The following is a 24824-nucleotide window of genomic DNA, read 5'->3' on the forward strand; positions in this document are numbered from 1 at the left end:
AACATTTTCTTGTATATGATTGTAGCCCCTATTGTACTTCCTGATTGAGGCAATTACTACTGATCATTTAATGTCTGAAACAGTAAGGTACCGCAGAGTCAAATGACATTGGTGTTAGGGGCTGGAGATGTAGTTCAATGGTATAGCACATGTTTTGTATGCATGAGGCCCTGGATTCAATCTCCAGTACCTAAATAAATAAATAAGTTAAAAGTTAAAAAAAAAAGCAGGGTGGAGGATTGTAGTTCAGTGGTAAAGCATTTGCCTAGCCATACTTGAGACCCTGGATTTGATCCCTAACACTGAAAAAGAAATGACATTGACGTTGGCTGGAGCAGGACTAGAGATTCTTTTTGCACCCTGTGTTAATTCTTTAGCAGCTGGATTGTGGAAATGTTTTGGGAAACTCTCTACGAGAGGATGCTAGGCAGTTGGGAGAACTAGTCAGGGAGATGAGCTACTTATCAACCCATTTCAGTATTTTTGACAATTGTTATTACTATACCAGTGTGTATAGTGGTGCTCAAAACGATTACTGCTTTTCATGCTTCCTATTAACCTATTAGAGGGATTGGGAGCCAGAAACACCCACGTGGAGCCAAATCTTGCTTTTTTATTTTCATAGCCTTCCCTTCACAAGTGTGGTGCATGGGTTTCTATGAAGACTTTACCCTGACCATAGCTCATTAACTTGTTGTGTGCTGCTGTAGTCTCCCTGTGGTGTGCAGTTAGCCTATACTTTTTGACAATTTCTATGTATCCTTAAAATGTTTTCTTTCCTGCTTGGGAGCCTCATCTCCTTATTTTGCATCCTCTCTTTCATTTAAAGGGAGACAGAAACAGGGTCATTTTACCTAAAAATATCACAGATCAAGTCCTTACAGGACCATCTTAATAAGTCATATTTTCTATCTCCTTATTATACTGACTCAGGCATTTTTATTGTCTCTCACTCAATTTTCAGGTTTGTCTGGAAACCCACGCTCCTGAGAATAGTATTGGCGTTATTACTCTTCCTTCAACGCTGATGAGTAATTTGCCAGCTAATGATGTGCGGCTAGCTTCCAGGGTTCAGTTCAACTTTTTTGAAACACCTGCCCTTTTTCAGGTAAACCAAAACACTGGTTTTGGTTTAGATTTTGTTTGTAGGTGTGGAGATTTTATTCCTTTTAGTCCTTGAATATTCTTAAGCCTGCTACAAGTCAAATGAATTGATGAAACTCTGCAATTAATTTTTATTCATAGTCTAATGATGCTAGTGATGATAACAAATGATAAGTGACAATTCCCTAACACTTCTGAATTTCTAAGCACTGTCTAAGCACTTACGCATGTTGACTCTAATCCTCTCAATAACCCTATCCTGGGAGGGAGGAATTTATTATTACCCTAACTTTACAGATTAAGCAATGGAGACACAGAGAGGTTAGGTAACTTGCTCAGGGACACACAGTTCAAATGGTTTAATGTTATGTTCCTCTTTAAAGATTCATGAGCTCCTATTGTGTCAACCTGTGCATTTTAACTCAGCATTTAAAGCATTGTGTGGAATAAGCTCTGCTTCTAATTGTTCCTTGGAAACTTTACTCCCTAACCCTCCTTAACCTGTGTGGACAAAATAGTGTCCTTCTAGCTCTAAAGCTCTCTGGTCATATTTCATTTTCACTTGTTACCTCACTGATTCTTTGGTGTGCTAGGACCCTTCACTGGATAACCTCTCTCTGATCAGCTATGTCATATCATCGAGTATTGCAAACCTGACTGTCAAGAACTTGACAAGAAATGTGACGGTCACACTGAAACACATCAACTCAAGCCAGGTAGGAGAGGCCAGTCTGGTCTGGTCATTGACCAGGGACACCTTGTGCAGGCTATGTCCATAAGGCATGGCTTGAGAAAAGCAGATCCAGGAGTAGTATGTAAAGCTAGAATCATACAGTCACTCTGTAGCATTTTATCCTGCCTAATCATTGCCTAATTTACAAGAAGGATTGATGCAAAAACAAGCTCTTATCCACTGCTCAATCTCAGTGCAGGTAGATTAGTAGGGGCAGGTCTGACTATCATCTCCAAAGAAAGACTGCACTACTCAGCTCAGTTCACCCCATCCTTCAGCTATGACCTTGCCAACACAGTGTGGTCTGCAGACACACAGCCTCAGTATCACCTGGGCGTTTTCTAGAAATGCAAACTATCAAACTCTCAGGGCCCACCCCAGGCCCACAAAGTCAGAATGTATATTTATTTATTTGTTTGTTTGTTTATTTACTTTTTTTTGTGGTGCTGTGAATTGAGCCCATGGTCTCGTGAATGCTAGGCAGGTGCTCTACCACTGAGCAGAATGTGCTTTCTAACAAGTCCAAAGGTAACTCCTATGCATGATTGATCCCTTTAAGAAGCACTGACCCATATGTGTCTCGCTTGTTTCAAAGACCCACATAAAATAAGAACCCTCCAAAAATCAAGCATAATATTCTGAAATGTAAAGTACCATAGTTTTTCCCAATTGCTTTTCAGTTCAATAAATAAATTAATCATGGCTTATCATTCTACTGCAGGATGACTTAACAGTGAGATGTGTATTTTGGGACTTGAGCAGAAATGGTAGGTTCCAGTCAAAACCTTTTCAAAATCATGAGTGGGGGAGGCGGGCTGTCATTGGTGCTGTGGCCTTGTTGATGGGACAGATACTCTTCTTGGTACCAACAGGTGGCAGAGGAGGCTGGTCATCTGATGGCTGCTCTGTCAAAGACAAGAGGTTGAATGAAACCATCTGTACCTGCAGCCACCTTACAAGCTTCAGTGTTCTATTGGTAACATGCCTGTGCCCTGTGGCCTTAGAATCTGGGTCTGAGGAGTAGCTGGGCATCATATTAGAATGTCTACTCTAGTAATCCCAGCACTCAGGAGGTAGGAGGAGCAGGAGTTTGGGGCCATCCTGGGCTACATAGTGAGACCCTGTCTCAAAAAAATATTTACTTTAATGGATGGCTTGGACAGATGAGCAGAAAGCATGATATTATGGCAAAGTTATACACCAGTGATATTACTCTTCTAATAAGTAAAAGCATCTGAAGGAAAATATTTGAATGTGGAATACAAGTATTTTTTTCACATTCTGTTTTTACATTTAGGTTTTTTTTTTCCTGAAATAGCTAGGAGGACCAAGGAATTCAGATTAGAATATGTAATAAAAATTATTTAGCTTGCAGTGTATTTTAAAAAATTTACAAAAGACTTTGACATAAGTCTTATTTTATCTTTCCAACAGTCCTGCAAGATAGGTAGACTACATTATTGTTATTGTTGTTTTATTGAAATCAGAATTGAGACTCATGGCAATTTTCCATAGTCATAAAATTAAGAAATGTAAGAACCAGGAGCCAAAAGCCAGTTGTTAGGCTTCCGGTCCAGTGCTTTTGCAATGCACTATAATGTAATGATCAAGTACTTGAATTTTGGAGTCAGAAAGACCTTAATTTGAATCCTGACCCCTCCACTTCTTACGTATGTTGTCTTGGGCAAGTTGCTTAACCTCTCTGGGTAGAAATAAGTTTCCGTATCTTTACCTGATGATGGTAATTGTGCCTACCTCACAGGTTTACTGAACAACCTAGAGCACTCAATAAACATAAATTATGACTCTTTTATTTATTTAAAAATATTTGATCATGGAAAGCAATATCTTATTTTCTAGGACCTATCTCGGACATCCTTACCACCTGGTCAAATGATGGCTCTGACGTTTATCACATATATTGGCTGTGGGCTTTCATCAGTTTTTCTGTCAGTTAGTCTCGTAACCTACGTAGCCTTTGAGTGAGTATCCACAACTGGAAATTTGGATTATAGGACTCAGTGCTCACCTCCATTGCCAAAATGTATTAATTAAGCACTTTCCTTAATAAGCCCCATCCAGTACACACACATGGTGGAGCAGCTGTCTGTGAAATTTTATGAGGCTTTTGGGTTTATATGTTTGCTGCTTCCCACTAGTCTGTGAACTCACTGAAGGCAAGGGTTGTATCATGATAACCCTGTACTATAGAATAGTGCCTGACACTGTCTATATTCAGTTTGAAATGAGAAATAGATTTAGATCTTGAAATCTAAGAGGTTAAAATCTGGAATAGACCTTAGAACCATGTACAGCAGAAAAACTATTCACAAATTAAGTTTCTAAATTATACTGAGCAAACATGAAAGATTAAATATGTTAGCTGGTAGAGGGTTGATGAAAAAGAAGAGTATAAAACTTCACTAAACAAAATAGATACTTCTCTGGGCATGGTAGCATACGCCTTTAACCCAGATACTCATGAAGCAGAGAAAGGAGGATTGAAGTCTGAGGCCAGCCTGAGCAAAAGCATAAGACCCTATCTGAAAAACAAACTAAACAAAGTAAAAGCAAAAGGGTTGGGTTCTGCTCAAGTGGTAGAGTGTTTGCCTAGCAAGCAAACACAAGGCCCTGAGTTCAATCCCCTACCTCTTCCACTATAAATAAATGAATAAATAAAAGTAGATACTTGGTTAAATCAAAGCAAAAATGACATTCCAAATAACACCATTTCCTTCTTGACTCACCAAAAGAGCTCCTGTGATAACTTTTTAGGGGGAATTCTAACAAATTCTATGGGAAAAGAAGGAAATAGGTATTCTTATTACATTACCTAAATGAAACAATATGTATGTTCTGGAACTTACAGTGTGGACACTGATCAGGAAATGTACAAAATATATCAGTGCCAAACTTAGGGTCCAGCTGTGACTACACATCTTCTACTGGAGCTTCGGAAATATTAGTGAAACTAAATTAGCATAATGCCAACCATTACTCAGAATGATTTCACCAAATCTAATTTTGTTCACATAAACGTGTACATGTCATCAATTAGCTGTATTTTCCTATGCCATTACATTTAGCTATCCTTTAAAGTTTTCTTTCTATGATCTCATTTTAATTGATAATATTAGATAACAGGAATCTGACCATACTTTAAAGATCTGAATGTAGCAGCCTATTATATGAGAAGTAGCACCAATGCTTCTAGAAATAGCTTGGGAGAAATGAGGTAGGTGTTCAGTAGTGTCTACTACAAACTATTTAAAAGTATGGGTCAACCGTCAGCATATTAAAAAAAAGGGTCCCACAGAAATATAAACATAGCTAGTGGCTCACATCTGTAATCCTAGCTACTTGGGAAGTTGAAATCAGGAGAATCAAACTCAAGGCTAGCCCAGCTCCAATATAACCAGAGCAAAATGGACTGGAGACATGGCTCAAGTACTAGAGCACCTGCTTTGAAAGTACAAAGCCCTGACTTCAAAACCCCAGTCCTACCCCCCCAAAAAAAAGAAAGAAAAAGAAATACAGATATTTTCCATATGGTTCTTATAGATGATTCTGTTTTGATTTTTCTTTTGTTTTTATTGGTTTTAGTGCCTCCCATACACTCATTCACTTAAAAAGGATATTATTTATGCTAAGTGTTTACCAAAGAGGGTAAAAATGGCCAAAACAATGTATGCACACGTGAATAAATGAATAAAAAATTTAAAAAAAGAAGTTAGTGAAAGCCTGAAAAATATGCTTATACGAGGGTTGGCAGAATGTAATGCTAATTCTTTTCTTGCCCTTTCCTTTTAGAAAGATCCGGAGGGATTACCCCTCCAAAATCCTCATCCAGCTATGTGCTGCCTTGCTTCTGCTGAACCTGGTCTTCCTCCTAGACTCCTGGATTGCTCTGTATAACATGCGAGGCCTCTGTATCTCAGTGGCTGTATTTCTTCATTATTTTCTCTTGGTTTCATTCACATGGATGGGCCTGGAAGCATTCCATATGTACTTGGCCCTTGTTAAGGTGTTTAATACTTATATCAGAAAATACATCCTTAAATTCTGCATTGTTGGCTGGGGTATGTATAAATTTGCTTCACACATTTCCTGGATTTTTTCTATCGTACTTTGATTTTTAGTCAGGTAGAAGCATGATGAAGCAGCTCATCCTTGGCAAGTTTCTAAATCAGCTTTATACAATATCCACGAGCAAACTTGTTGGGTCTTTTTCTAGAACATTGTATTACTTCTGGATTTGTTATGAATGCAAAACTATGAGGTTGGGCCATGAGTCCTTGTATCTCCAGCAACTAGAATAAACAACAGGAGGTAGTCAATAAACTGAAAAAGTTAACTTCGTGTGATAGTGAAGCCAGACTCTCTGTCCCTGAGCTCCTAGCCAGCGTCATTCTGTTTTGAACCTCCCATACATCAGGCACTTGTATGATGCTCTCAGAAGAGCAGATTTAGAAAATGTACATATAAACCAGTATAACATCATTGCCATGCTGACACAATGTTTCAGATCATGTGACCTTTTGGAGGTGGAGCAAAAAAGCTTAGACATCCCAAAGACCTTGTAGGCTTGTTCCTTCAACTCCCCACCCAATGTAGGCACCTCAAGTTGACCTGATTATTCTTAACTAAAGACTATCCCACTGCTGCTTGAACACTTCCACTATCAGGGGTCCATTACCTTATAAGGCAGCCAGTGACCATTTTCCAAAGCTCCATGGTTGTTTTCCCATTAAGTTCAGTTGGCTCCTAGTAGTGCTTACCAATGGCCTTGGTTCTGCTTTCTTAGGTAAAAAAAGAAAACTCTTTGGGAGTACTTTAGCTAATTTATAAGTAATATAATGCTCTATTTTTCAATAGGTTCCCACATAAGTTACCTCACTAAAGACAAGCTAGTGTGGTTAGCACGGCAGTTATTTACAACTCCAGGTGCAGACACTGGCTCAAAGTGATGATGTGATTTACCCCCAATTTACAAAGCCAAGCCAAAGCCAAGGCTGGCTTTCTGATTCCTTCCCAACTTTCCTGCCCTTCCACTTCATGCCAGCTACCCCACTGAAGAGAGATTCCCTTCTCTTCAGCTTAAACATTCCCTGCACTACAGGATTAAAAACTCTTCACTACTGTTACCCTGCCCATCATTACATCTCTGTGAAGAACAACAGAACAACACCTTTGCCTGGCCTTGTCCCAGAAAGATGTGACCGCTCCAGATATTGAGCAGGCTTCTTTCTTTTTTAGCCAAGGCTGGAAGGCCAGATCCCCTTGACAAGGACAAACTCTTGCATCCCTGGTATTTTATTTATTTGCTTTTTATCTTGTGGTCCTGGGGATCAAATCCAGGGCCTTCCACAAGCTAGGTGAGCACTCACTATTGAGATAACCACAGTGTTCAGTATTTTGTTTTTAGAAAAAAATGTGTCACTTGGGACATTATCATATGACAATATCATCCGAAGGTAAAAATGAAAAGGAGTTAAATGAAATAATACATTAGTTTGTACCAGGTACCCCAAGTAGTCTGTGAAAAGAATTTTTTGTTTATTTACCGGAGTCTTGAGATTGAACAGCTGTCTGGTTTGTGTGCAATGCAAAGGGATGGCACCTGATGGGTGGGCAATGGTATGGAGGGATGAGAAGCACACTTTCCTAGCCAAAAGCCATTTTAAACTGGCAGGAGTCTTTTCATTGGGTCTCCTTTTAGCAGAAGTGCCCATGGGCTCTTGAGAAAGCCAACATTGTGGCAGTCATCCCCACCTAATCAACCAGGATAGGTTCTTCCATCCATTTTTTGTGTTCCAGAAATCAATTAAGGACAGATTCACCAGGAGTTTCTTACTCTTAAATTTATATTCCAGATGTGTGTAAGTTAAGGGTAACCCTAGCTGCTATAACAGATAAGCCTTGAAATCTCAGTAGAAGATCATTTCTTGCTTGTGCACAGTCCAGTTAGAGGGAGTGAGGGAGTCTCTGGTCTTGCACTTATTCAGCAACCTAAGTTGATTACGACTGCCTCAAGATGGGGCTTCCAGAGTTGCTTTGGGGGCAGGTTTCTATGGGGCAGGCCCAGAGTGCAGCAAATCACTTCTGCTACCAGCCCATTGGCCAAAACTTAGTCATGTGACCATGTGCACCTGTATCCAGAAAGGCTGAGAGCATCCAGCCATGTGTCAAAGAGGAAAAGAAACTGCTAAATAGTCACTGCCTCGACAAAACCTAACTAGATTAATCACCAGTCTTTCTTCTTACCATCTTTGGATGTCAGAATATGTGTGAGCCATGTTTCCCATCTTCCAGGGGTACCAGCTGTGGTTGTGAGCATTGTGCTGATTATATCCCCAGATAATTATGGGCTTGGATCCTATGGGAAATTTCCCAATGGCACACCTGACGACTTGTGAGTATATTGACTCCAGCTGTCATTTTAATACAATCTAGCTATATTTAACAACAGCCTTTACTGTCATATGTAATGAAATAAGCTATGCTACTATTTAAGTAATGAATTAGGAGAAACCATTTTGAGAAAGTATGTGAATTAGAGGGAACCACATTGAAATTATTTTTATTGGCCTCTGGGAAAAACAAGATATTAGTGACATTATATTAACAAAGAACCATGAAGTAGAATTACTAGATTTACATGGGTGAAATCTTGAATGTTTGAAAAATATTTTAACCACCAATATCCTAAGATAAACTCTCAGATTCTTTTCTGGTTGTGGAGAACAGCAGTTTTATCATTTTGTTTCACTTATAGAAAATGTTTCAGTAGAACCTTATAGATTCAGTGTTCCGTTTGGGACATTATTTCATGGTCATAATATGTTTCCCCCTGTTTTTCTTCCCCCTAAATTCCAGTTGCTGGATCAACAGCAATGCGGTATTCTATATTACAGTTGTGGGATATTTTTGTGTGATATTTTTGCTGAATGTCAGCATGTTCATTGTCGTCCTGGTTCAGCTCTGTCGAATTAAAAAGAAAAAACAACTGGGAGCCCAGCGAAAAACTAGTATTCAAGACCTCAGGAGTATTGCTGGACTTACATTTTTACTGGGAATTACTTGGGGCTTTGCCTTCTTTGCTTGGGGACCAGTTAACATCACCTTCATGTATCTCTTTGCCATCTTTAACACCTTACAGGGTAAGCTCTATTGCATTAAATGTGCACTGAATGAATATGAAAATGTGGCTACTAAAAGAATATCTGTAAAGTGGCTTATTTAGTGGCCACTTATTTATTTCAGAACCACTTTATCACTATTGCTTTTAGCTCCTATACACCCCTCAGGCAATAGATAATTTTTTAGGTTCTCAAAGAAATTCAGATACCTAATTTGACCATACATATTTTGTTTGGAGGAAGCTAGTAATTATTTTTATTAGTTATCCACAGTTATTAATCTTTACCTATAATATACCTGTTACTGAATTGGTATATCCATGCACTTTACTACATATGGTATTAAGTACAAAATTTGAAAATGAGTCAGTTATGTTAAGGGTTTAGAGAAAAGTTTTACTTGCTAACAATGGCATACTAAAATTAGTAGAGACACTTTAAGAGAATATACATATATTCCTAAAATCATATTAGTTAACATGAAAGCTAGATACCTCCCCTCACATGTTTAGTGTGGAAAGCAAACCTGCCTCTTTTTCTTCATTTCCCCAGAATATCTTCTCATTAGAATTTGAATGAATAGAAAGAATTTGTTACTCCTTCTGTAAGGCCCAATTCACAGTGCTTTTGAGTTGATTAAAGAAGAGATAGTAAGAGGTTCTCAGTTGAACTGTAACTTATCCCCATTTTGACCTCTCTAATTTATATTTCTGCTCTAATGCAACCAAGGGTGGCCTCCCAGGGTGGCATTTGGGCAGAGGTGCGCAATATTCCCCAATAAGCAAATCTGGAATTTTTCAATGAAGATTTTAAAGTAGATAGATTAAGGGTTGAGGAGAGAGATAAAGAGTTCAGAATTCACCCATAATATATTTGCAAATAATTATTGGCAAAAGCCTTGGGGTGTTGGCAGAGGTGGGGCCATGTGGGGAATCTTGGACAGCATAACTCTTCAAGTCTACAGCTTTCCCTCCTTTCAGGGACATCAGGAGAGAGTTTTCTGAGGGAGGCAGAAAGCTGGTATATAAGTAAATCGCTCCAACCCCCAGGCTTGGTGCTCAGAGGGGAAGGCCCAAAAGAGACCCAGGAGAGTGGGAGAGGGGGATGTGAAACCGTGAATGAGATGACATTTGACAGACATGGAAATGGATTGTAAATTCAGGGGAAGAAGAAATAGTTGCCAAAGTCCCAGGTAGGATTTTGTTTGCATGGCTTGTACTACCAAGACAAGGAAGACCAAGACAGGATGTAAGAAGCAAGATAGTGGAGTGAGCTTTTTCTTACTCCTATTACTACTGAACCTAACTGGGCCTAACTGGGGGCGATGGGAGATGCAGAAAGGACAAAGTATTAGACAGACAGACATGCAGAAAGTTGGGATCAGGTGTGCTGGGGGCTCAGATGGAGACGCACAACAGTCTTGTTGCTTCTTTTCTCTAATAACTCTTCTTTAACTTCGCTTTTCTCTATTATTCTGTTCTCTATTCTTTAAGGCCTTACTCCTTTACAATTCTTTAAAACCTTGCTTCTAAAGTATTCTTTTCTATTCTTTAAAGTCTCTTTCCTTAGACTCTCTGTCCCATGTTTTCCCTTAGCTTTTCTTTAGCATAATCTCTCTTAAAGTCTTTGTCTTTAAACTGCATTAGCATAACTCTTAAACTCTCGGTCCTTAGACTTGCACTATCCCGTAAGACTTGCACTGTCCCATGTTCTCTCTTTAACTTTCTTAAAACCTTGGTGCTCAGAGTTGCACTGTCCCATGTGCAGCCCTCAGACTTGCAGACAAACAACAGCAGTCATGTCATTCATCGGCAGTTCCCTCACAAGCTGCCAACCAATTCTATCAACCCCTCTTTAGCAATTCCCCTTCAGCAATTCTTTTCCCTTCAGCAGTTTCCCTGCAGCCAAACCTCACCCCCATCAAAAAGCCTCCCCCATCCAAAAAGCCTCGTGTCCTCCTTCAGTGAGTCTTTCATATCCAGTGGTAAACAAGGAGATGGAGCGATGGTCTCAGGGAGGAGTGTGACATTGAGGAAAAGCAGCTGAGCTGCAGCTCACTTTCTTGCTCTCTTCTGTGGCTGGGGCTGTGCCAAATCTCAGCCTACAGATTATTTGACATAAACATCTGCTCTGCATCTTACTCTCACCCTATTTTGTGGCTTGGTCTGTGCTGAACTCAGCCTGCAGAATGTTGAGTAAAATTGTGCTTATGTCCTCATAGACTTCTCCTACTCTGCTCCCCACAAGATAGTGAATTTAATTTTGAAAATGTAAGGCTATCATTTCTTTTATAAGGATTCATTATCTTACAAAGTTTTTTTTTTCAAAGCCATCACCTGGATACCTTTCATTAGCAAGCATTGGACTTTGACTATTTTATTCAACTTACAAACTTTTACTTTGCACACATGTGGGGAGTGGATTATGAGAAGCCTATGAGAAATTGAAATAAGCACAGTTGTGCTCAATGATCTACAGGCTGAGTTTGGCATGGCCCCAGCTGCAGAAGAGGGCAAAGGCAAATGCAGCACAGCTGCTTTTCCTAAGTTGTTTACATTCAGAGAAGTAGGATCACAGGTTTCTCTTGTTATAATGTCACACCCCTCCCCAAGAACTGTTGCTCCACCTCCTTGTTTATAAAAGACTCCCTGAAGGAGGATGCAGGGGATTTGATGGGTTTGGATTGGTGGGATGCTTGTGAGAATGATGCTGCTGCTGCCGCTGCTGAGTTATGCTAGAGATTAGAGGAAACATGGGACAGTGCAAGTCTGAGCACCAAGACTTTAAGAAAACTAAAGAGAGAACATGGGACAGTACAAGTCTGAGGGCCAAGACTTTAAGCGAGATTAAAGAAAACATGGGACGGTGCAAGTCTAAGGAAAGAGACTTTAAAGAATAGAAAAGAAGCAAGGTTTTAAAGAATAGTAAAGAAGTAAGGCCTTAAAGAATAGAGAAGAAAAGAAGCAAAGTAAAAGAAGAGGATGGTAGAGAAAAACAAGCAATGAGGCTACTGTGTGTCTCTATCGGAGCACCCAGCACACCTGACCCCAACTTTATACATGTCTATCCTCTATTGTTTGTCCTTTCTGCATCTCCAGTAGCCCCCAGTTAGGTCAGGAGAACAAGAGCTCGCGAGAAAGCTCACAAGACACACAGTTACCAAAGATTTATCTTTTGTTCAAAGTAAGCGCACTATATTCAGGTCTTATTTGGAATTCATTGTGTTGTGGTTTTTCTGTCCCCTTTAGGATTTTTCATATTCATCTTTTACTGTGTAGCAAAAGAGAATGTCAGGAAGCAATGGAGGCAGTACCTTTGTTGTGGAAAGTTACGGCTGGCGGAAAATTCTGGTAAAGATTTATCTTGCGTTTTCTCCTCTTAAATATCAAAGAAAAGGTGTATAAATTAAGAACAAAGCAATCATTGCCAAGGAGCCATTGGATCTGAAATCAGTGAACAGAACCTACACAACAGAAAGTATTATTTGTGAATATTACAGGGAAAACCCAGTGAATTTAAAATAATTATTTGTATCTGGGAATTTTATGGGCAGTAGAATTAGAGTACTGGCTGCTTCTCAAATGAAGCAACAGTGAAACTTTTGTTTCCCAAAGTAATTTTTAATATTTTCTTTCATAACTTTTTAAGGCTTGACCCAACCCTTTCTCCACAGGTCCTGATTGTCAGTGGGAGACTTTATATATAAGCTTTGGCATGCATTTGGTTATTTTGAAGTTGTTTTCACATATGCCCTGTCAGGTGGTAGAACAAATAGCTTCTTTCTAAGAAAATGAGAAATAAACTACTGTTTGAAAAACCTAGATTACTTTTGCATGAATAACACCTTTGCAGTGTCTGAGGGTCATTGGAGTTTGTACTTGTAGAAAATGGCAATACATATCAAACAGTCATTTTTATGGACTCCAGAACAATTAGTTGTCATCAGGCAGTTGATTTGTGTTCTTAGTAAACAGTACAAGCCTCTGAATTCCTACCTAATTCAGTGGATATTTATAGACACAGCCCAGTTAGGTTGGCTTTTAGTTCCAAGAGAATATAGGCTACTTTTAACCAGGCAGTCATTGGAAGAACAAATATATACAAGTCTAAATGAAACTACCTTTTATCAAACTGACTTGTGAAATGTGTGACTTCTCTATAAGATCTTGAAGTGAGAAATCAATTGCTAGAACTTGTTACACTGTGATCTGTCTCTTGCATTTGAGCTTCAACATACTGCCCTGTTTTTCTGTAATGCTTATTCTGCTGTAGACTGGAGTAAAACTGCTACTAATGGTTTAAGGAAGCAGACTGTAAACCAAGGAGTATCCAGCTCTTCAAATTCCTTACAGTCAAGCAGTAACTCCACTAACTCCACCACACTGCTAGTGAATAATGATTGCTCAGTACACGCAAGCGGGAATGGTATGTATTATGTCTCAATATAGTATTTCTCAAGCTAGTATATATTTTTTAAAGTAGTTTCATTCTTTAGTGGCATTTTGGCAAAGAAAACTGAATAATTACATCTATGATTAGTGGATCAAAATGGGGTGCTCTTATAAGACAGAAAGTTCATGAATCCAAATTTTATTTTAGAGAAAATACCAAAACTTTTTAAAGATTTCATATTTCATAATGGGAATTGATGATAACCTAAAAAATTCAGTGTTTTGAATCTTAATTTGAATATTGCCCAAAGACTTCAGTACTGTGCAAAAAGATTTAATATTTCATAATGGGAATTTATGATAACCTAAAAAATTCAGTGTTTTGAATCTTAATTTGAATATTGCCCAAAGACTTCAGTACTGTGCTGTTTCTGAAAAAGCAGTACCTAAAAGTCAACAAGACTTTATTTTTATTATATCTGTAATCATACACATCTTCAACACTTAAACCTTCCTGTTTTTTTTTTTTTGTTTTTCATGTTTGTTAATTCTTTCCTGCAATGTGGCTGCCTTGTCAAGTGCACATGAATATATCAAATGCTGGAAGAAAAATTGTGACCAGTATTTGTGACCATATATGTCACCAATATATGACAGATTGTTGCTGCTGTGCTTCTTTCACACATTAATTCTGACATTTCTAGTACAATTTCATTACATTTTCTTTCTTTCATAAGACTGGGCTGTTCATTACTTATAAATGCTTATCTTACCTATTTTTTTGCCTACCTCTGCTTCTTAATACATCTTTTGCATTTTATAAAAACTTAAATTCTGCCAGTATACTTTCTCCTTCCATGGACAACTTGCTTTTATTAATTGTTCCAGGACATTAGTTATTTTACGACATATTTAAATAAATTTGTGAGAAGTTTCATCAACCTACCAAATAGTTTTCCATTCTCCTAAGGATGGGGATGTCCTCCTGGAGTCTCTAGATGTTTAAAATCCAGTAGGGTGCCTTGAAATGAAGGGTCTTCAACCTCAGGCACGATCAACATTTTGGGATGGATAATTCCTTTCTCACAGAATTGCAGGCTGCTGAGCAGCATCATCCCATCCCCAGTTGTGACAACCAAAAATGTCCCCAGACACTGCCAAATATCCCAGGGGGCTAAAAAGTATCCCTAGTTGAGAACCACTGCTGTAAAAGATAAGAAACTGTTGCCATATGACCTTCTATCTTTACTATCAATACCAGTAGGAAAGCTCTGGGTTCTGTGCCAAAGAGATATTTAAGGAATGATGCAGGTTAGGGAAATACAGCAGAGGTGGTAGGAATGACGCTGGTTAATAAGTTAGGGTGAGAGACCCAGTTGAAAGGAGTCATGCAGGAGCCTTAGAATCATAAGTGTTTGAGATTCTTCATCCATAGCAAGACTTTTCCATGTTCAAGAAGAGCTCAGAGAAGAAGCTTCACCTGCCTAGCCCAATCAGTATGTTATCATTCTTTGGAGAATCAGATTTGACAGAAGCAGCACATTTTGGGCACAGCTGTTTGACATAGCTGTTTTTAATGCCTGACAGTAAGATCAGGGTGCATTTTCAGAATGGTTAAGTGTTTCACACTAGGTAATTTGCCTGTCAGATGAACATGCCTGACTGGTCAGTCCTCACACCAGGATCTAGGACGAATGAAGGATGGAATTAGCAATTTCAAACAAGAAGCTGGCAGCTGAATGGGTTATGGTAACCAAACAAGTTGTTCCTGCACCAAAATGTCCTCAAACCAAAATGCGTAACTGGAAAAAAAAAAAAAAAGCCTAACCGGAACAGCTGCCTTAGACAATCACATGCCCTGTTTGAGCTGTGGCACAAAAGGAGCTGTTAACTCTATCACTTCTGAACTGCCCCAGAGTCTTATCATTCTGTACGTGGGACCATAAGCTTACAGTTTGGAAGCAACACCCCCACATGTTGACTCCATCACTTCTGAGTCATGGAATCTTGGACTGAGTGCTTCATTTCTGCAACATTAGTTTCATCATCTGTGAAATGGGAATAACAACAGTACCCATCCCTTATAGGGCATTATAAATGAGAAATATTTATAAAGTGCACAGTGCTATGATCATTATTGTTATTATAATTATGTCAACATAATAGTTGACATAACAACTATTATGTCATCATAACTTGTTATCATAACAAGTGAGCTTATTATTCACCTTTCCACATGGCCTCACAATGGCATAATGTTCAGAAGAATGGTGCTAAAGTAGGTAGACGAGTTCATCAGTTGTGTCCCTCTACAATCCTGGGCCTAGGTCCAAACCACAGGTGCCATTAAATTACCCAGTTGCCCCTGGCTGGCACTCTTAGGTTGGAGCTCCCGGTTTCCTCCTGCAAATTAGCCCTGTATTGCTTTAGTCACAGGGCTGGTTTAGAAATGATTAGAAAGAAGTGATTTCTTCATACCAGGACTGTTGTACCTGGTTACTCTGGGTTTCTTTCATAGTACAAAGTTTCATTTTATAGAAAACTTAGGGAACCAAGAACTTTTAAGAGTACATATGGGATTCTATTAACCTGACCCTGTGGGGAGATCAACATATGACTAGAAGGTATCTTACATATAGTTTAAGTCAATAAAATACCTTGCTTTGCTTAATGTTTTGACCATTTCATTTAAAAAACTGCCATAGAGAACATGTTTCTCCAATTTGCTGGTCTTACTTTGAATGACCTTAGGGAGAGAATGAAAAATAAAACATGAATACATATCCTAAAAAATTTTTAAAGATATGTTTCATGTGTGCATATTTAAATTGAAGTTTATGTTTGCTTGGGTTTTTAGTGCTTCTTGTGGATACTTTGTGACACTGACTTTGGTTTTCCTTATACAGGCAATGCTTCTACAGAGAAGAATGGGGTTTCTTTCAGTGCTCAGAATGGAGATGTGTGCCTTCATGATCTCACTGGAAGACAGCACATGTTTAGTGAGACAGAAGATTCCTGCAATGGTAAAAGCCGGATATCTCTCAGAAGGACTTCAAAGCGGGGAAGCTTACACTTTATTGAGCAAATGTGATTCCTTTTTTGCTAAAATCAAAGCATGATGCTTGATGGTGTGATGTCCAGTTTTACCTTTTACAGAAGGTGAGATGGTATGAAAATCAACTTATTTGATATTCAGCAAACTCTGGGGGAACATAAGGTAATTGAGAGCAATAGCTACTCTTGGAAGAGGAAACCAAGACATTATCATGGCTTTTGGATATATGTGATTTGCTTTCTTGTTCTTCACTTTAAAAGGAGATTGGTTCTAAAGAACAGAGTAAGAATAAGACATAAGTTTTTCTAAGTAGCTAATATCGAGCCACATTTTAAAGAGTTTAAGTCATCCTTGATAACATCCTAGAAAACAACTGTTAACTTCAGCCTGTAGGTGAGTTTAGTTATGCATGCTTTTATTGTATATAAGCTAAATTCTAGTCACCACATGTCCAAAACTTACTTCTACATTTTTGTATTTATTTTCTACCGTGTAATTTTATTCTTTTGTAGAAACAAGGTTGTGTTGTTTTGTCTAATGAAGTAACTCAGAAAATCCTTACTGATTCAGTGAATTCTAAATCTCCTTTTGGAGATTTTATGGGATGTGAAATACAGAAACTCCACTGAAGTCAAGAAACAATGATACAGCGAGACTGGACATATCAAGGTAGATAGTGCCACAATTAGCTCATAGAATGACCTTGGGCAAGTAGAAAAAGGTGCTCCTACTGGGCAAACACAGCGTCATGGTCTAACAAACAGGGTGGCAGTCATATTTTATCCCGTCTCTCTGTTGGGTGCAGGGTACAAACTGTGAGATCATACACGAATCCAGTGCTCATCCCAGACCTCATCCCTAATGATCAGATTATGGAAACTGCACTAATATGTTTAGCCTAAAACCTTGGTTACAGAGAGAGATCAAACCTTAGTACAGCTCATATGTCAGGAAGATTGTGAATGTGGAAGAGACTCATACACTGCCACTTCTCAAATCCCCATAGCCTCTCAGAAGAAGGAAATAAAGTAGGATTACCTTTCCAAAAGAGATATATGAGAGGAGGCAAATCATATTGCTGTTCTTTAAAAGGCAACTGCATGGTACATTGTTCATTGTTATGACTGGTACACGCTGGCCTAGTCAGATTTATACTTTTTAAAAATATGTCAAGTATGAACAGTGTATAGTGACAAGAGAGGGGCTGGTGGGAACAGTGTTGTTATTTGTATATTTACTGAACCATAATTGTTTCTAGTTATATAAGGTTTATACTGCTTGCCACCTACACTAGCTTGAGCAGTGCCTCAAGTATGTCCTTATTAGGAACTCTTCAAAACCCTTTAGTTAGATCTGTCACTAAGGCTCCCTTGCATATATTGCAAGTAAATGTTGTATCCCAGACTAGCCATTGTAATTAATATACATTTCTATGAGTGCTAATTTGTCTTTGCAATCTTTCTTCTCTGAATTATTTAATTGTCTTGTATTTATATGTTAAAATCAAAAAATGTTGAAGTCAATGAAATAAATTTGCAGTTAAGTCCTTTAAGTGTGGTGACTTTCACAAAGAAAACACAATTACTTTCTCTTTCCCTGGTAGCACGGAATGGAAGCAGTAGAAACATGTCTGATGAAGATCAACACAATAGTAGTATCTTGGAGGAAACAGCAAGCACCCTTGGACTGTGAAATTAAAGAAAGCGTTGTCCTGACTCACAAGATCAGTTTCTAATGCCTCTTTTCCATTTTTCTATTACTCTTTCAAGAGTTTCTCTTTAGCATGTGTTGCCATTCACTTGCAGGGAATATATGCACTGCAATTCAGATCCCATCCAAGTGTCTGCTTCCTCAGCATCAAGCATTAGGATTTCAGGAAGGCAAGGATGGAATGTAGGGGGCTCTGGGTTGATAGTTAACATGTGGAAGCAACCAATGTAGAAAGCTGGCTTCACCCAGAGAAGAGCTGTCTGAGCAGTTTTTCCATCCAAGTTCTCAGCTCCCTCAAATAGGTCAATTGATTCAGGAGGTGATGAGACAGTCTACATTTGGGAGAAGGGATAAGAGTTCAGGAATCGATCTCTCCAAACAGATTATATAACCAAAGTCTATAGTGAAGGAGGCAAAATGTCCACTGTCCATTAGTCCCTCCCCCTTGTTTTTCCTACTATGTTTTATGTCTGGACTGGGGTCCTTAATCAAATTCTTTTGTCTTTTTTTTAAATTCAGAGAGATAATAGAGCAAGACACAGAAAGAATGTTCCTATGAAGCATCCTCCTTTGGGTTTAATTTGCTCCCACAGTCTGGGACCTTATATATGGGAAACAGAGGTGGTGCCAGTGTAAGGAGACAGAGAATATCAGATCAGTGGCCCGTATGTGAAGAAGTATCTCTTCAGAACATTAGAGAAAATTTTCCCAGAACACACTTTAACCATTAATCCCACAAAGGAATTCTGTTGGCTTCAAAGAGCGGCATCAAAAAAGGGGAAACTGTTCCCCTTCTCAACTTAGGTTGTGTCTAACACGGCCACCTAGGAGGCAGATCAGTTTTTTTAAGGCATTTCAATGAGGATCTAATTTACTGAATGACCTGTTCACCAAGTAGACTTGTTTGATCTCATTTTGCTCCATAACAACATTAAGTTCTGTACAGTTCATCTTGACCTCAGCTCTTCACTGCTGTGGTTAGAGTTCAAAGGACATAAAACACGAAAAATTGAGTGGGCACTAGAACATAATGTTGACTGTGAAGAATTCTTATCATTGCATTCTTTTATTTTCACTTTAGTTTCCAATAAAACATCAAGAACTCGGAGCAGAAAAAAAATTGAATAAACCTTCCAGAATTGTTTTACTTTTTTAGTGTCCTGATATACGGCTCAGGCTGGCTGTCTTTAATTTGATATCCTCCTGCCTCAGCTTCCCCAGTGATGAGTTACCACATTTAAAAAATATGCTTGATAAATGTATTCCTCACTGTGAAGAAATCTTATGCTTCCTGACATTTCCTTTCTTTTCTTCTCAGTGTGAAGCCAGTGATGGGAAGGTAGAACAGAAACAAACTCAAGATTCTTTAAAGTGTTGTAATTAAAAACAAGATCCCCAATCAATTGAAATTGAATTGTCATAGAAATAACTAAAATTGGCAAATTGGTTATTTTCAACAAACTGATTCAGAATTGATCCTCTCCTTTGGGTCAATGATGGAGTGAATTTCTTTAAAGTCAAAGATGTGAACCATGCAACGGAATCATTTATTAGTTTCCACCTTGGACAGTGACCTGTAAAATATATTCCTAAGAAGCACCCAATGAGAGGAAAAAATATAAGAGAAATAAGCTATGAGTTTAGCTTTTAGATACAGAAGAATATATGAAAAATCTAGTAAGAGTAACATATTAAATTTTTTAAAGTGATTTAATTACGATAACTGAATTCTAGATCACAGCAACTTCTTCATGGAGGTACATATATGCATTGCTTCCAAGATTAAAACAAACAAAAAGTGTATAAACTGATGAAAGGTTGGGTGCTTTAGTTGAAAGATGGAGTAAAGCTTTAGGTTTATGTTCTGGAATGTCTCACATGAACTTACTTAAGGACCAAACAAGGAAACCCAAATGAGCTGAACTAGTTTTCACTCATTTTATCAAAATTGACTGAGCTCCATCTACATGCTCAACACTGTACCAGGCATGGTAAGAGATATCTGACTGTTTCAATGAGTAACTTATAATCCAGTTAGAAAAACATGGCCTTATCCACATTTGAAAACACAAGTAATACTAGATAATACATTATTTCCAAATGGTGCTGAAAGCAGCTATGATTTTAGTTGCTTTTCTATGAGTCAGGTATGTGATAAATGCTGTTGATTTTGTCATCCTATGAGGTATGTGCTGTTATGAGCCCCATTTAACAGATGTGAACATTGAAGCTCAAACAGCCAAAACACCATGCCAAAGGTCATACCACTTCCACAAGGCAGAACTGGAATTCAACTAAATTAGAAGTGAATCCAATTCCTAAGCTCTGACTAAAGAAACTGCTATAGGAATTCAGAGAATGGTGAGGACTAATAAGGGGGAGGATCTGAGCTGGCCTTTAAGCCAAAGAGGTTCAGAAGGTGAAGGAGGAAGGACTGGACTCAATGAATCACGCATACAGTAAGTGCATGGAGACTAGCAAAGGGCTTGTGCAAACAATGGTAACCTTAGTCTAGCTGTCCATCTTATTCATACGTCTGCCAGATTTTTGGTGAACAAGCATGCTGGGCCTAAGATTGTGGAGTATAGGTAATTACCAGCCATGAGAAACTAGGAAAGCTCCTTTCAAGTCATAGTCCCGTAGACGAACTTCGAGCATGCTCAGGGAGCATCGCCCAGATGGCTAGGGCAGGGGCTGCGGGAACCCTGACCCCGCAAGAGCAGGGGGGGAGGGGGGATCCTGTGCGGCCTCCTTCCAAACTGGGATCAGCTAGTCTCCACTATTTTCAGTCAGCCCGGAGGCGGGACGGGGTAAGGCGCGGGGCCGTTGAGGGAAAGGCGGGTCTAGAATCTCCAGCGGTTGAAGGACGCTCAGGTGGCTGAGGTAGGCAAGTCCCTCTTCTACTTTGGGTGGGTTTGGCTGCCAGCTCTGGGGCTCGCCACACTGCAGCTCCAGGATGCAGATGCATCCTTTGTCTAGAGTCGGGATCTCCAGAGCTCCCACGGGCAGGCCCATTTTCCTTCCCCTCAGGCCAGACTCTTGACAGTTTCGCCTCAGACGGAGGCGGGCCCAGGGGCGGTGCTGTGCGCTCCTCAGGGCGGGGATGCCACCCCTTTAAGGGTGTCCTTCATTCGCGCCCGGCCGGTTCCATTCCATGGCGGGAGCGGACCCAGGGGGAGGGGGGACGGGTCCAGAGCACCTAGGTGACCAAGGCCAAAGGGTCTGTTTCCCCGGCCTCGCCTGGGCTGAAGGCCGCCTGGAGACGGAACGAATTCAATGAGGCAACTTGGTTCCCGCCCAGAGCCAAGTTCTCTGCTGCGCCGGCGGGCCGTCCCTCCCACACCGCCCCCCCGCCCCAGGCAGCGAGTTGGAGGGTTCCGCTCCACGGCGGGGACGGGGGCTCCCTGGCAACCGGGCCGCCGAGTCGTTCCTCGCGCTCAGGCCCGCCGCGTGACCGCCTGAAGACCTCAGGGGTTCATCTGGGGCGTCTTCTCCTCAAGCCCGATACCCTCGTTCCCGGCCAGTCCTGCGTGGTCGCCTGGGACACGCGACACTCGGGAGCTCTGCAAGCCTGGTCAGGGCAGGGCCGCCACAGCACCAGCCCGAGTCCCCCGCCCCCTCCGTCCAGCTATGCGAAACGCTGGTTGGCTTGCTTTCCAATCATACTTGGTGCTGTCGTTTCGAAAAGTCCCGATCTCCTCCCGCCCAGCCGTGGGAGCTGAGTCTGGGGAAGCCGCGGCGGGCGAGCGTCCAGGAGATGAGGAGCAGGAGTAATTCCGGGGTCCGCCTGGACGGGTACGCGAGGCTGGTGCAGCAAACCATCCTGTGTTACCAGGTAAGAAGGGACCCGACCCCCTCATACACACCCCCCCCCACCCATGGAACTCCGTGATTTATCTCTCATGTCACTCATTCTCCTCCCCAGGCTTCTCTCTGTCTCCTCTTGTGACTTGAGAGCTTGCAGTTGAGAGGTTTCCCAGTCCTGCTAGCCAGTGATTTCCTCCCTATTCTTTTTATGCATGAGTCAGGCTGGGGTCCTAGCAGTTGCTGTGCCTACTCTTTATGGAATTCTTTGAAGATTGCTTCGGGTGGAAGACAGAACGAGCCCCCTTAGTGCCTGAGTACAAAGTGCTTCTTTGTTGACTGCTTCTTTTGCTAGGCAGGCCTTCTTACCGCTTGAGCCACTCTGACAGCTGTCTGCTTCTTTTGGACAAGAGAAGAGGCGTGTGTAGGTTGGACAGAGTACACTGAATGAGGGCGGGGATCTCTGGACTGTGGAGACAGTAGATAGGAGTAAAAAACTTTCTGAGGTTTGCATCCCACTCTGGAGTGTGGGCAACTGTTACTATCTTTCCTATGAGTTACCCTGTTAAAGACTCACCTGGGGGGAGGGGAGCTTGGGTCCTTTTCTCCTTGCTGTTTTACAGACAAGAAAGCTACTGGTGGTGGAGCTCTTGCCTAGCATTCATGAGTTGGTTCCCAGCACCACAAAAAGCAAAAAAAGGAAAGAAAATCATTGGGTCAGAAAGGTCACTATATGTAGTACCCAAGGGCAGGGTCTGAATCCCACGTTCAAAGATATTGTGAAGCTGCCCATATAATCTGATGTATTAATATGCCTGCTGTGCTTTGTATTACTAGGCTAAAGTTATGTGAGAGTCCCAAATGTAAGACCACTGCACTATTTTTATTCCTAGTGAAGACAGCAACTATAATGCTTGCCTTCAATCAACAGCAACTATTTTTAGGTCCTTCAGAGTCAAAGAAGGAAGTGGCATTTGGTGGCTAGAGACCTGGGCCTGCAAGTTGAGAAGTTATGGTCACTCCCAAGTCACTGACCATTTTTCCTTCTTAGCGAATCTCTCAGCCTTACTTCCTCACTCAGGAAATATTTATTGTGTCCCTGTTATATGCAAGGCTCTGTACAAAGTGCTGTACCTACAAAAAAGAATGAATGGTAGGGCTAGGGGTATGGCTTAGTGGTAGAGCACTTACCTAGCATACTCAGAGCCCTGGGTTGGATCCACAGCACTGAAAAATAAATAGGTAAATAAATAAATAAATAAATAGTTCTGTAATGTGGTGGCATTTATGCATAGGGTATAGGTCCCAAGTCACTTTTCAGAAACTCTTCAGGCCAGATGTGGTTTGTAGGTTAGAAATGTCTGGATTTTAGAAGGTAATGTGCTTGTACTATTGTCTACTATGGTAACTGCAGCAGAATCTTGGTAGCACCCCTTAATCACATACATTATTATTTTTCATCTACACTGAATGGAAGAAATAAAGACTAAAAAGAGTTTCACATTAGTTCTGGTCATCTACTACTACCAATCCCAGAGCTCATTGACTTGTGAGAATACACAGGAAGGATTGAGGTCTTTTTTCGGGTGCTTTGAGAAAGGACCCCTAACCCTGTTTGGTGAGGTATGACAGTTGTCCTGCAACAAATGATATTCAAGTTGAAAGCTGAAGAAGGAACAGACAGATGGAGGAAGGTTACATTTTTGCATTTTACATGGAATATATTATAATTACATACTATACACTGTAAAGTGTTTTAAAATCCAAGTTGAAAGTTTGGATTGGAAGGGGCTGTAAGGAGACCTGGTAAAGCCTGGTTCTTAAGTTAGACCTAGGTGTGACTCCTCAACTCTGCTTTGAGCCACATGTATAACCGTGTTCATCCTTTCTGAGTCCATGCCCTCACTGTAAAAATAGGGATAATAACACTTGCTTCCATTGAGTTATTTTAAAGAAAAAATTAGTGTTTGGTACATTGCCTGGCAATTCATGGGCAATCAGTATATAATGGGTGTTCTTGATGTTATTATGACTTTGATATAGTCTACACATAAATACTTTTGGCCTCACATGACTAATCTAGCACATGATACTCCTTTTCCTGAAAGGCCTGATAGAGCTGCTAATTGCTTTCTGTTTTCTGAATGTAATTATGTCTCCTCATTGATGTAGTGAGATCCTAAGTTCAAAGACAGCATCGATTTCCATCTTTTGCATCAAGCACCGTCCCATGCACAGAAAGGTATTCTTCATCCTTGTTGATAAAATACATCTTCCAGGAGTTGGGCATGTTGGTACATGTCTCTTATCCTAGCACTTGGGAGGCAGAGACAGCAGGATGCCATGTTCCAGGCCAGCTTCAGTATATAGTGAGTCCCCATCTCAAAAAACAAAAAACAAAAAAAATCTTTCTGCAGATATGAGCCATCCTAATCACCCAGCTTGCCTTCCCTCAGGAGCAAAAGAACTGTCCTACTAAACCAAAACTACAAGGTTGGACTTTCCTCCCCAACATTTTAATGATTAAAAACACTTGTGTGAGCCTTTAGTTGTATTTATTTTGGGGGTAGTTAGTGAGAGGGCTTCATCTTTGCCCTCTTTTCATTTAGTCAACCAGATTACTCCAGGTGCACTTTTGCTGGGAAATCCTGTAAATCTACAAGTACAGAATCGCATACCTTCCCATCTAACCCTACCCTGTGCCCATCCTGCCCCAACAACTTGTCTTCTCAGTTGTAGAGCCCTAGCCCATTTAGGGCCCTGTCGTCTTTGAGCGATCTTAGGCAGGTACTCTGTGTTACATACATTATACCACAATAAAAAAGGAATGAATCAGGTTTCTACAGTTTATGCTATATTTCTGTCTAAATACGTGCATATATTTATAT

The 24824-nt window shown here is 40.3% G+C and overlaps 2 protein-coding genes across 12 annotated transcripts in view; both read left to right on the forward strand.

Moving 5' to 3' along the window:
* The window catches only part of Adgrg2 (adhesion G protein-coupled receptor G2), a 105374-nt gene extending 87406 nt beyond the window's left edge, over window positions 1-17968 (forward strand). For all 5 annotated transcript variants that reach the window (XM_020183281.2, XM_074062509.1, XM_074062508.1 and 2 more), the window contains 11 exons: window positions 965-1108; window positions 1698-1820; window positions 2559-2604; window positions 2710-2813; window positions 3698-3819; window positions 5648-5916; window positions 8150-8249; window positions 8714-8997; window positions 12225-12326; window positions 13249-13401; window positions 16274-17968. In XM_020183281.2, coding sequence (XP_020038870.2) covers window positions 965-1108; window positions 1698-1820; window positions 2559-2604; window positions 2710-2813; window positions 3698-3819; window positions 5648-5916; window positions 8150-8249; window positions 8714-8997; window positions 12225-12326; window positions 13249-13401; window positions 16274-16458 — 1632 coding nt within the window. In that variant the 3' untranslated portion in view covers window positions 16459-17968. The remainder of the gene's footprint in view (window positions 1-964; window positions 1109-1697; window positions 1821-2558; window positions 2605-2709; window positions 2814-3697; window positions 3820-5647; window positions 5917-8149; window positions 8250-8713; window positions 8998-12224; window positions 12327-13248; window positions 13402-16273) is intronic.
* Window positions 17969-21599: 3631 nt separating this feature from the next.
* The window catches only part of Phka2 (phosphorylase kinase regulatory subunit alpha 2), a 77411-nt gene continuing 74186 nt past the window's right edge, over window positions 21600-24824 (forward strand). For 6 of the 7 annotated variants that reach the window (XR_012444638.1, XR_012444639.1, XM_074064216.1 and 3 more), the window contains exon 1: window positions 21750-21967. Coding sequence is in view for 5 of the 7 variants with exons in the window: in XM_074064216.1 (XP_073920317.1) it covers window positions 21890-21967 (78 nt within the window). In the remaining 2 variants the exon portion in view is untranslated. Of the gene's footprint in view, window positions 21968-24824 lie in introns of all 7 variants that reach the window. The other variant, XM_074064217.1, reaches the window with a different exon arrangement.

This window comes from Castor canadensis, chromosome X (genome assembly GCF_047511655.1).
Source record: "Castor canadensis chromosome X, mCasCan1.hap1v2, whole genome shotgun sequence".
Lineage (NCBI taxonomy): Eukaryota > Metazoa > Chordata > Mammalia > Rodentia > Castoridae > Castor > Castor canadensis.